This window comes from Geotrypetes seraphini, chromosome 19, assembly GCF_902459505.1.
Source record: "Geotrypetes seraphini chromosome 19, aGeoSer1.1, whole genome shotgun sequence".
In the NCBI taxonomy this organism is placed as follows: Eukaryota; Metazoa; Chordata; class Amphibia; order Gymnophiona; family Dermophiidae; genus Geotrypetes; species Geotrypetes seraphini.
Window position 1 is genome coordinate 32,973,830 of NC_047102.1, and position 13,411 is coordinate 32,987,240.

A 13,411-nucleotide genomic window follows, 5' to 3' on the forward strand; every position below is an offset into this window, starting at 1 on the left:
GAGGCTATGGAGGACTGAGTGACTTGCCCAGGGTCACAAGGAGCAGCGCGGGGTTTGAACCCACAACCCCAGGGTGCCGAGGCTGTAGCTTCAACCACTGCACCACACACTCCTCCATATTTTGGTATTTGCAGCTTGTTTTGTTTTATTCTTATACTTTTGTATTTGTAAAATTTCAATTAAAAAAAAAATTAATAAGATTATATTGTGTGTATATGAAAAATGAATGGAAGGAATGGTGTTTGCAATTAGTACTATTATTATGGGGGTGAGATCTGGGGAGGAGCTTGGGCAGGTCTGGGGTAGAGTCTAGGGCAGAGCTTTTAGGCACCCCCAAACAAAAAAGTGTTCCGCTATGATCTGTCTCATAAAAAAAAGAAAAAAGTCCCACACTGCTGATGACAGCCCTCCCCAATAACCCCCGACAAACGCAGCATGAGAGAAAATTGGCAGGAGGGATTCCCACTCCCTCCTGCTACGCAGAATACTTCCGTGCCATGGCCCCCCCCCCACCCCCCCGAGCCACTGTCCCCCCCCATAATGGCAGGAAGGATGCCTACTCCCTCCTGCCCCCCCCACTCCCCACCCCTGAACCTTTTTAAAAAGTTGTAAACAGGAAGCCCACTCTGAGGCCCCTGCTTCACACCCATCAGTCCTAAATAGCAGGCCTTCCCTTCCCCGGTGCACAGGGAGGGGCCAAAGGCATGGCCTCTAGCAATACTCTTGGAAGTATGTTCTGGTTGTCCAGGTTTCTCTGGTTGCTAATGAGCAGTAATGGAACAGAGCACACAGTGATCAGAAGCATTAGAATAATATGATCTCAGAATCAGTGATACAGAGCTGCACTGTTAAGTGAATCAGTGGTGAAACAGAGTTGTGGATCCCTTTGTAGCAGTGCAAAGCTCGCGCTCTCTGTCTGTCTCTCCTTTTCTGTTGAAGTGTAAAGTTCACACACAACATGGATACTGTGCACACTCAGAACTGCATAAGTATTCTGAACTAGTACTTACATTGCTCCTGTTATCTGTTAATAAGATCACTGTCTTGAGACAAGTCTCTCTCTCCGTGGTGCCACAGGGAGTCAGCTCTCCCAGCACCACGTGGGAGTCATTTGCAAGTCCCTGAAACAATGAAAGGAGAAAAGAAGAAAATGATCAGATTTATTATCACAATCAGATATTCTCTTTCCAAAGAGTCCAACATTGGTCTCCCTACCTAAAGAAGGATATAAAACTGCTGGAGAGGGTGCAGAGACGAGCAACAAAACTGGTGAAGGGTATGGAGAAACTGGAATACGAGGATAGACTTATAACACTAGGATTGTTCTCCCTTGAGAAAAGGAGACTGCGTGGGGATATGATCGAGACCTTCAAAATACTGAAAGGAATCGACAAAATAGAGCAGAGAAGATTATTTACATTGTCCAATTTGACACGGACTAGAGGACATGTAATGAAGCTAAGGGGGGACAGGTTCAGGACTAATGTCAGGAAGTTCTGCTTCACTCAGAGAGTGGTTGACGCCTGGAATGCCCTCCCAGAGGAGATTATTGCGGAATCGACCGTCCTGGGCTTCAAGAGCAAACTAGATGCATATCTCCCTAAGAGAGGCATATAAAGATATGGTGGACTATAAATTACGCCAGGTGTACACCTGGCAGGGCCTCCGCATGTGCGGATCGCCGGACTTGATGGACCGAAGGTCTGATCCGGAGATGGCAGTTCTTATGTTCTTATGTTTAACAGCCCGAGTGCCAATAGACCAACTGGGTTAGCGATCAGTGCCCGCTGTGCTCTCCCAGGTTCCCTGCCCCCTTTCCTGAATATTAAACACTTTATCCGCAGGGCACTCGGAATTTTTAATAAAGTCAGACAGGACTGTGGAAATGAGGTTGTGTTTTCAAAGACAAAACAAATGCTTGAGAAACTACTAAGTCTAGTTTTCTGGTGTATGCGCTGTTTTATTAGTGTATAAATGTGTTTAAATTCACTCAAAACCAAGCGTAGACTTTCTGTATCTCCCTTCTCACTCAGTTTTCCCGATCTTCTACAAACACATCACCTCCCCCATCCTTTTACTTGATAGCTTTTACAGCTTTGAAGACAAACTATCAACTTAATAAAACCCATCATACATCATTTATTAGGACTTACTATTCTGCTCTTTTTGAAAACAAATCAAAGTGGTTTACACAACCAGCTACAAAAAATGATTAAAAAATAAGAAAGGAACGTCGTTAAAAACAGTAGTAAAGATAAGAATCATACAAGAGATCCAATCATAACACACAATAAGTGTACTGGCTCCCTACCCCCTTTTCAATGACCCCTGAACCAGGACATGATGTCAGAAGGGAGCCGAGACCGGCACAAGCAGCAGATGGAAGATGCCACTTATGCCAGTGAACATTTCAAGAAGTATGCAGTGTGGGGGGGAAGGGGGGAGCAGAGAGGTGATGTAATTCCTCTCATATAAGGAAAGACTAAAGAGGTTAGGGCTCTTCAGCTCAGAAAAGAAATGGCAAAATTCTGAGTGGTGTAGAATGGGTACAAGTGGATTGATGTTTTAATCAAAAATTACAAAGACTATGGGATACTCAAAAATATTTTTAAAACAAATAGAAGGAAATGTTTTTTCACTCAGCTCTGGAACGCATTGCCAGAGGATGTGGTGGCTAACGTAACTGGTTTTAAAAAAGGTTTGGACAATTTCCTGGAGGTAAAGTTTATAGTCTGCTATTGAGACAGACATGGGGGAAGTCACAGCTTGCCTTGGATCAGTAGCTTGGAATGTTGCTACTATTTGAGGTTCTGCCAGGTACTTGTGACCTGGATTGGCCACTGTGAAGACGGTCTATTGATTTAGATGGACCATTGGTGTGACCCAGTATGGCTATTCTTATGTTCTTATTTCCTTATGTAAAACAAAAATTATTTTAAGTACGGTAATACTGGAAACCACTGTTTCCTCTAAGCTGAGTGGGAATCCTCCACCTATGGGAGTCCTGTCTGTGGGAGTTTTGTTTGCTATTTCATTTCTAATAGTGAGGAACAGGCAAGCTCTGCAGGATTCCAGGGAAAACAAAATATTGTATCACTGCTCCCCACTGCATTGCAGTTGGTGAACTCGCGCTCAGCTTAGAGGGAACAGTGCTGAAAACTATGAGTAAAATTTTTTTTTTTTTTTAAATTCTTTATTTATTTTTAAGTTTTCATCAAGTGTACAAAATTCATATTAACAATACTAAATAGACCACTTGAACATCTTATCAGTAAATTAAATGAACATTTTTGGCCAGCATGCTCTTAGCATCCATCCTATCTTTTGTTGATGATAAAAGCTATAGGCTTTTGACAATTGCTTATTGAGCGGATTAAGCTCTTGGGGTCAAATTATAGGGAAAATTTCTGAACTATGTAAGGATTTTTTTGCTTTACAGCTGTGACAAAGGCGGTGGGATAGTTTGTGGCAGGGATGTTGTGGTATATTGCAGGAGCCATGCATTCTTCTTAGGATATTTGGATCACAATACCTTGGAAAACACGTAGTAGCAGTCCCCATGGAGTGTGTATTTCTTGCCATCGAAGGAAGTGAAATGAGCTCCTCCTTCCACTGAGCAGGTGCCGGGACAGGGCAAGTCTTTGCACACCCACTTTCCAGAATTGCATACACTGTGAAAGCAGAGCAACCCAAATCAGAGCCGGCAGGCACCTGGACAATCCTCTAAAGATAGGACATGTCCAGGTTTTCCTGGATATCTGGTAACCCTAGCCTATTCTTACACACCATTTACATGCCTTAGAGGAACCAAAATTGGCAGTTACAATGCACTATCCTATACTGTAGCACGGAACTACAAGGAAGGCACACATGTGAACAAAGAGTGGGAGGGGCATGGGAGGAGCATGTAATAAATTACACGTCACAATTAAGCACACTTATTTACACCTGCCATTGATCTGGCATAAGTGGTCACACTTAAATTTACAGTAGGCCAGTTCGAGTTGGCACTAGTAGTCTATGGCGCATTTTAGTGCACAAACACCATGGAACCAGTGCATATTAACTGGAGGTGACAAGTTATAGAATCCCTCCCTCCAAGTGTTTACATGTGGAAATTCCTTTCAAAATCACCTACCCCCTTCTGCTGGGAAGTGGGGCATTGAGGGCAGGAGGTAGGCAGAAGTATGCACCAGCTCCTTGTGCTCTGGGTAAGTCACTTAATCCTCCACTGCCCCAGATACAAAAATAGTACCTGTATATTACATTACATTAGAGATTTCTATTCCGCCATTACCTTGCGGTTCAAGGCAGATTACAAAGAGTTATAGAAGGTGGGTTACAAAGGAAGATCTCTGTAAACTGCTTTCACCCTATCTTTTGGGCTTGGGAGCGGGGGGGGGGGGACGCCACCTCATCCCTCACCTCAGGGAGTAGTTTGCTGTGACTAGTGGATATTGGTCAATTTCGTCTCCCTCTTTTTAATATAATTTGTAAAACGCTTAGAAATTTTTATTTGCATTTAATCAAAATTTTTAATAAACTTGAAACCTGGGGTGGCGCCAAGAAAAAACTGCTGCCTGTTTGGGGTAGCGAGGGGGGAATCTTTTTTCTCTCCATGTGGCATGGTATGGGGAATTGCTGGTAAAAACTGGGATTTGGAGAAGGAGAAAAAGGGAGAATGCTGGTGTTAGATCTAGGAAAGGGGAGGGTAGAAAGTGCATTCTTCCCTTGCTAATTCATGTGAACTGAGAGGTGGCATAACCATAGAAATTTCTCATGGTCATGGCTCATTTCGGTGAAACTATATCTTCACTGTTTTGAAACACTGGCTTCGTATCCAGTGTTTTAGTCTGGTGTTTGTGTGTGTGCCATCATGTTTCTATGTGATATAGGAGATGTATCTATGTAAATGAATATGCTAAAGTACCCCACTCTTTGCCCTCCCAAATGAATCGGACAAACTGTACCCATGCTCTTACGTCTTACTGTAGTCCTTTTTCATAGATAAACTAGTCAATAACCATGTCGAATTTTTGAAGAACATCCTGAGATTTGTGGCTTTTCAGGGGATACATAATGGGATTTTTATCTCTATCCTCGTTCCTTACCAGTCCTCGCATTCAGTGCTTAGCCTTTGTCCTGGTGAGTACAGTGACCCATGTAATTTGCAGTGACACTTGCTCACTGGCACACAGCCAGCCCCAGTGAGGTCATCAACCACAGTCCCTGGAAAACACAGAACCCAACCCTTACTGAGTAATGCTGATCCATCCTCCAGTACATTGTACAATATCTGCCAAACCAATGTTGCACACGCAGAAGCAGACAGCTGGTAAGAGAAATAGCAAGAGACAGAGACCACTGGTCCTCAAGTGCCACAGTGGAGGCAGTGGATGAATATTCAGTATGAATATCTCGAAACGTGAAGGCCTGCATTGTCTAGGGTTAGCTGACATCAGGGAAAACCTTTATAAAGGGCTGTCCGGGTGCCCGGAGGGATTTCCAAAACCTGGCAGTTTTCCAGGTTTTGGAAGTCCCTGAGCCTGAGGCCGAGTGACTGGCTTCTGCGCATGCGCGGATGTTGACGTGATGGCATCTCATGCACATGTGTGTGATGTCATCGCATTGACATCTGCACATGTGCAGAGGCCCTGCAGAGGCAGCCCTGAGCTCGGGGAGGTTCGTATGAGGACAGGGTAGGGGGCAGAAAGTGGCAGAGCTGGAGGTGGAATGGGATGGGGATGAGGCTGGGGCTAGGGCTCGGGAAGGTTTGTGTGGGGGCACGGCTGGGGGCAGAACAGGGCAGATCTGGAGATGGAATGGGGCAGGGCTAGAGCAGAAAAGGGTGGGGCCAGGTGTCCTTTTTTCTAAAGAGGAAATCCGGCAACCTTAACTAGGGATGGGTTGTCATTTGCAATGGTATGGGAAATATCGATGAAATATCATGGCATTGTCATTAACAAGCAAAAACAAGCACAGACACAATCCCCCCCTCCCCCCCCCTATTCAATAGGCCTTAGCATGCTGGGAGTGACTCCTATCTGGTTAAACACCATTTGACTAAATACCAATATTTAGCAAGGGATAGCTGGCTATCTCCCACCGAATATCCCACAAGCCAGATTGGCTGATGACTGGCTATCTCACACAACAAAGCCTGTCACCAATATTCATTAGCTGGCTGGCTCAGGCTAGCAGCAAGATCGACCTGTCTAAAAAGCAGGTCTTTTGCCACTTTTCCTTAGCCATTCAGTCAATGAATATTGGCTTGTTCGGCTAAGTCTGAGGCGGTAAACTTTGACCCGAAAATTCAATGTTGATGGCCGAGCCATCTCCCATGGTCTCAATATTGGGCCCTTTTTGTTAGTTTTTTTTTGTTTACCAATAATGTGCACTCTTTGCAAAAAAAAGTATGCATTGTTTGCAAACAGAGCGCGTTCATTCAGAAAGTGTGCATACTCTGTCCTGATAATGCGCTCCAGTGTGAACCATCATATATGCACAAATCATTGTGCCTTTGCAAACCCTTTGAGAAAGAATGCATCTCTTTGCAAAGAGACCATACTATTTTAAGAGGATGCACGCTCTTAGTAACATTGGCACTGAAATGAAAATGAAGACTAACCAAAACAAACCAAGAGGAACAATGCTGCAAACGACATGAAAAACAAAACATTTTGGACTGCTCATCTCTATTGCCTACCTCTGCTCTACAGATAGAAAAGAGCTGAACAGGGCTCCTTGGGTTACTGTAGTCTGAGAGATTGAGAAGACACAGAATACAGAATCACACTGAAATAGAAGGTGGAGCTCTGAGGAGCAAAGGATCCAAGTGAAGATAAAAGCAGTGTCGTCTTGCTAGGGTTGCCTTCCGATACCAAGTCATAAGAGGCATCTCCAGCTCTGATTCTACTTTATTGCATGCATGGATTTCTATTTTTTTTATTTTCTTGGGAAACTCGATGAAACAATCAAAACTATCTGCCCAATATTCAGAACTAAGTAGCAGGCCAGGAATGGCTCCAGGCCTGCTAAATAGCACATAACCACCTAAGCCTTAATATTCAGCGCAAGATGGCCACTGAATATTAATGTTTAGCGGCTAACAGATAGGCAACTGGCTGCAAAATTCAGATCATTGGCCGGCTAAGTTGAGCGGCAAAACAGGTCATTTAAATGGCAGGTCGATCTTAGCCAGCCAGTGCTGAATATTAACTTGGCTGGCTAAGTTTTTAGCAGCCAAAAATAGACCAAATATTCAATGCCTATCATTGGAAATATCCAGACCCAGCGCCGACCGCGGGAGTCAGCCCGGCTAACTCCTGCAGTTTGAATTTCAGGTCCTAAACATTTAGTGCAGTGGTCTCAAACTCACGCCACATGCGGCCCATCAGGTACTATTTTGAGGCCCTCGGTGTGTTTATCATAATCACAAAAGTAAAATAAAACAGTTTCTTGATCATATGTCTCTTTAGCTATAAATGACAATATCATTATTAAGACTTAGCCAAAAGGAAAGATTTATAAACTATAAAGAGTTTTACCTCATGCAAAATTGTCATTTCTTTAATAAGACATTAACTATTTTTTTCTGAGGCCCTACTAATCCAAAATGTAGCCCTGCAAAGGGTTTGAGTTTGAGACCACTGCTCTAGGGTGATGAGTGTTGTCTCATACCCACACGTATAATGAGGGGAATTGCAAAACCCATCTTCCCAGGTGAATGGGCTATTTTGAAAACTGCTCATCCTCTTTGCAGGTAAAAGTATGCATTTGTGTAACTGTTTTGTTTTGACTGCCCTTTAAGTTGCCACCCTGGGCTACTGCCTGGTCTGCTTAATGGTTAAGTTGTCTTGCGCTTAGTCTGACTGCCCTAAGCTTGTTATATCTGAAGTCAGGACCTACCTTCAGGGCAGAAGCAGCCATCCATACGATGCTCTTCACAAAGTCGGCGGATATCCAGATGTGAGCAGGTGTTCATGCATGGAGAGCCACTTTCCAAGTACACCATGTTTGTGGGACATTGCTTTGCTGAAATGAAGAAACCCTGACTGATTTATTCTTTAAAAGTGTTAAAAATGGTATGCAGATTTATTTGCTTCATATCCTGCAAACTCAACTGATTTGCACATTCCTAGTCTGCATAACTTCTGGAAAACAAATCTAGCAAAAACTAGATCACGATAGTATCAGCAGGATGCTATCGCCCTTCATTTGCTCGTTGTTAACACAGAACCTCTCAGTTGGACAAATGTGTGCTGCAGAACTCAGTAGATGCTTTTCTAGGAGGAATACAGTAGAAAAAGCACAGGTGTTATCCAGGGACAGCAGGCAGATATTCTCAACATGTGGGGTGACGTCACCGATGGAGCCCCCTAGCAGACGTTTTCACAAGCAAACTTGCTTGAAGACCTTCAAGCTTGCGATTTGCCCGTGCATGCACTCGTGCCCCTCCCGCCCGACCTAGGGCATGCATCTCCTCAGCGTGGCCTCAGTTCAGATAGCTAGCAAAGAAGCCAACCACGGGGAGGTGTGGGTGGGTTGCGAGAATATCTGCCTGCTGTCCCTGGATAACACCTGTTACGGTAAGTAACTGTGCTTTATCCCAGGACAAGCAGGCAGCACATTCTCAACATGTGGGAGACCTCCAAGCTAGCCAGAATGGGATGGAGGGAGAGTTGGCAATTTAGGAAAACAGATTTTGCAAAGCGGACTGGCCAAAATTGCCATCACGCCTGGAAAAAGTATCCAGACAGTAGTGCGAGGTAAATGTATGAACCGAGGACCAAGTGGCAGCTTTACAGATTTCCTCAAGTGGAGTAGAGCAAAGCATCAGACGCCGCCATCGCTCTGACCTTGTGACCCGTGACTTGACCTGGCAGGGAGAGACCAGCCTGAGCGTAACAGAAAGAGACACAAGCGGCCAACCAGTTAGAAATGGTCCGCTTAGAAACAAAGCCTTATCTTGTCTATTGGAATTAATTGATATGTTTGGCAAATTTTCAGGTTATAAAATTAATTGGAGTAAATCTGAAATTATACCTTTAAATGTTCATTGTGTAAAAGGATTATTTGACGATTTTCCGTTCATATGGAAAGAAGAAGGATTTAAATATCTTGGCATTCAAGTTAAAAATACAATTGAAGATACCGTAAAAGAGAATGAAAAATTTGTATTAAAAAAAGTTACGGAGTTGTGTGAGCAATGGAACCCTTTACATATTTCTTGGTGGGGGAGAGTTCAAACTATTAAAATGATGATGTTACCTGTAGTTTGTTACCAAATGAGTATGATACCTATTTATTTTCAGGGGTCCTTTTATAAAAAGCTTAATAGCATTTTAACGAAATTTCTTTGGCTTGATAAAACACCTAGAATAGCTTTAGTAACTTTGCAAAAATCAATTAAGGAGGGAGGGGTAAATTTTCCAAATTTTTATAGGTACCATCAAGCCTATATTCTACGTCAGGGTATGTATTGGATCCTCCCAGAACTTATAGATAATGCACCAGATTGGTTATATTTGGAATGGCGCCTTATGTTTCCCCTAAATTTAGTTCATCTTCCAAGTATTAAAATACCTAGAAGATACAGAGAAAATAAAATATTAATGGATACTTGGAAAACATTGAGGTTTATAAGTAAATTAACACCTATCCCAATAAACAAATCAACTAATCAATCTCTATGGATAAACTCCAAGATCAAAATTGGCGGAGCTCAAATCCTTTGGAAGAACTGGATTATTGCAGGCATTAGATCTCTAGATGATGTTATTTCAGAAGGTAAACTGCTGGAATTTTCACAATTGCAACATAGATTTGGTCTTAGTAAAACACAAAGTTTTAAATGGTTGCAATTGAAGCAGGCCATTCAGGTTGGGTTCCCTGAATGGAAAACATTGAATATTCAATATAGCTTAAAGTTCTTATGTTTTCAAGCAGACTTCCTAGGGCATCAAGCCGCATTGTGGTATAAATTAATATCTGGATATTTGAATAAAAAACCAAAAAATGGACTAAGAGACATTTGGAGCATTGAGATTAAGCATAAAATTACTGCATCTCAATGGCCACTAATTTGGTCTTGGAGAATGAGATGTACAGTGTCAGCATCTATGAGACAAACTTGGTTCTTTTTATTACATAGAGCTTTTTGGACCCCTACACGTTTACAAAAATTAGATAGTTCCAGGTCTAATAGATGCTGGCACTGTAATCTGGAACCAGGGACGTTGGATCATTTACTGTATCATTGTCCCTACATTAAAAGTTTTTGGAATGCAATTTGGCCACAAATTAATAAATTGATGGAAAATCATATAGCAATATCATATGATACAGTGTTATTTGGAATGATGATGAGAAAAAAAAGTCAAATTTCACCAGAAAATAACAAGCTTTTATTAGTCATGACAGGGGTTGCCATTCAGCATATAACCAACAATTGGAAGAATTATAGTAACCTAAATTATACATTTTGGTGGAATACAATATGTCATATATTCAAAATGGAAAGAGCAATAGCAATACAAAGAGGGACATATACTAAATTTATAAAAATATGGGGGCCATTGACAAAATATTGTAATGAATAAATAGTAGGATTTCTCTTCTTCTTTTCTTCTTTTCAATATCTTCTTTGTGACACACATGAAGGGGTGTGAAGTGAAAATAATTTTTACACAATATGATATACTAGAAGGGTGGGGGGAGGGAAAGGGGATAAATATATATTCAGAATATTATGTATTAGATATAAAAGTGATATTGTGTATTCATTAATTGTATTTCAATATGTTGTACACTTTATGTAAAATTTGAAAATGAATAAAAATTATAAATACCAAAAAAAGAAACAAAGCGACCCAAGCGATTAGGATCGAAAGAGAGGAACAGCTGGGGAGCAGAACGATGAGGAGCGGTGCGCTTCAAGTAGAAAGCCAGCACACGCTTACAATCAAGAGAATGCAGAGCCGCTTCTCCAGGGTGAGAATGAGACTTCGGGAAAAACACAGGAAGAACAATGGATTGGTTGATGTGAAACTCAGAAACAACCTAAGGCAAGAACTAAAGCTACTTCCAGGTGAAATATGCCCACGCCAGCCTTTGGCCAGCTTAAGCGTCCCTAGGCGCCTCCCTGCACCCACAACAGATGCCTAGTGTAAGCGGCCTGCCTTGGTTATTTCTTTTTAACAAACGTGAGTTCTGATTGGCTGGTTAGACAGCGGGAGGATGCCTACCACCCTCTACAATTGAGTTGCTGTTTACAGAATATGGCTCAAACTGTACAAGTCTGTCTAATACCGGTCTTAGTTCTTTAATTTATACCATTTGTTTTCTAATTAGAGATATAAATGTAATGATGCTTTTAATTATTTTATCTTGAATTTTGATCTATGACCTAGGTTTATTTATGTTCTATTTTGCCTTGAGTACCATAGTAGAAAAGTAAGCAATCAATCTGGGGCATAGAAATATTGGAGCCATTTCCTCCTCCATGCCCAAACTTACAACAGAAGTTTTCTGTTCTCCAGTTTTGTGGCTGACCACCAGCATGGGAACACTGCCGGGAGTACTCGGAGATGGTGCTGCATAAGCAGAAGGAATCCTGAGTTTTTGGGCAGGAGCACATATCCTGCATGCAGGCCTGGATGTAGGGTTCAAGGTTCAGCTGGGTCTTGCAGTCATCAAACGCTGACATCGTCAGTAGCTTCTCACATTCTGAACGCTAAAAAAAAAAAAAAAAGCCAAAACTGGAAGGTCAAAGGAGTCTCCAAATTCCAATGGAGTCACTACTTTTCATTCAGCTTCTCTTTGAAGTTATTGTTCATTAGCATTGCAGAAAGCTAAATTGATTCAGAGGGAGAAATTTAAGTTCTGCAAGTCTTACCCCTCAAATCCCAGTGAGTCACTAAATATTCTCTACCTGTATATTTAGTGCTGAGACATATCCAGATACCGGCGCTGAACATCCAGGTATTCAGCAGCTACTGGAAGCTATTTGGGTAATGATAATACAGTGGTACCTCAGACTCCGAATGCCCCAGAACTCGAACAACTTGGAACCCAAACTTTTTTTAAAATTAAATTTTGCCCTGGAATCCGAATGCACGGAACTGCAAGTGTTGCTCAGCCCAAAGCTTCCCCTCTGACACAGCTTCCTGTTTCTGCCTCAGAGGGAAGCTTTGGGCTGAGCACCGCTTGCAGTTGCTTTTGCCGATCATGCTATCTATGAAAGTGTGTTTACTGTAAAATTTATTGGAAAATCTGAGTTTGTGGGACCAAGGAATGGATTAATCCAGTTGCTATTATTTTCAATGGGAAAAATTGTCTTGGAACTCAAACGTTTTGGAACTCAAACAGGGTTCTGAAATGGATTAAGTTCGAATTCCAAAGTACCACTGTATTCAGTACAGGAGCCGAGTAGCTATCTGGACAAGGGACAGCTGAATCAGGGGTTCCTGGATCACTTCCCGCTCTGCTTTGGCTTTGCCCCCAGAACACTAGCACTACCCAGATAATAAGGAGGCAGTGAGACTAGATTTTCAGCAGCATTACCCGTTAAGTGTTGCCAAAAATCTGGTGAAAACCCAGTAAGGAGAAATTAGGTTCTTACCTGCTAATTTACTTTCTTTTAGCTTCTCCAGACCAGTAGAGGTTAACTTTACGAATGGGTATATATCTAATCATGACCAGCAGGTGGAGACTGAAAACAAAACTTTGGGACAGTATATACTATCCTCCCTTCTCTATTTCCCTCAGTCTGCCGAATAGCCAAGCAGAACCAAGAACTGGAAAACAGGAAGAAAACAATACTCCGAACAGGAGTAACAAATAACATACCCAAATGCTGTTGGAAAATGCAGAGGAGAAATACCCGAAGGAAAATGTCCCCACAGCTCGCCAGCTAAGCCAGCCGAGCCACAGCCGCTGTTCTTTAATTCTCCCCGGCCCTAGAAAAATACTAGAACCCGCAGCAAAAAACAAAAACTGCCCGCGAAAACAGCCCCAACAACAACAACAGACAGGGTGGGGACCTCTACTGGTCTGGAGAAGCTAAAAGAAAGTAAATTAGCAGGTAAGAACCTAATTTCTCCTTCTTTAGCACTCTCCAGACCAGTAGAGGTTAACTTTACGAATGGGACGTACCAAAGCAGTCCCTCTCACGGGCGGGACCCCCGAAGGGCCGATACCAGAACACGCTCACCGAACACCGCGTCCCGACGCGCCTGAACATCTACCCGATAATGTCTAACAAAAGAATACAAGGAGGACCAAACCGCAGCCTTACAAATATCCACCGGAGGCACGAGCGACGACTCAGCCCAAGAAGCCGCCTGACCCCGAGTGGAATGAGCCTTGAGAAACTCCGGAACAGGCTGCTGTTTCAGAAGATAAGCGGAAG

General features: G+C 42.6%; 2 protein-coding genes across 4 annotated transcripts in view; both read right to left on the bottom strand.

Moving 5' to 3' along the window:
* The window catches only part of LOC117352133, a 1,164,809-nt gene that overhangs the window by 631,449 nt on the left and 519,949 nt on the right, over positions 1-13,411 (bottom strand). The gene's annotated exons all lie outside the window — the stretch shown is intronic.
* Positions 1-13,411, bottom strand: part of MUC2 (mucin 2, oligomeric mucus/gel-forming) — a 186,906-nt gene that overhangs the window by 111,814 nt on the left and 61,681 nt on the right. For all 3 annotated transcript variants that reach the window (XM_033928255.1, XM_033928256.1, XM_033928257.1), the window contains 5 exons: positions 11,518-11,734; positions 7,909-8,034; positions 5,112-5,229; positions 3,533-3,671; positions 1,011-1,121 (listed from right to left, as the gene is read on the bottom strand). In XM_033928255.1, coding sequence (XP_033784146.1) covers positions 1,011-1,121; positions 3,533-3,671; positions 5,112-5,229; positions 7,909-8,034; positions 11,518-11,734 — 711 coding nt within the window. The remainder of the gene's footprint in view (positions 1-1,010; positions 1,122-3,532; positions 3,672-5,111; positions 5,230-7,908; positions 8,035-11,517; positions 11,735-13,411) is intronic.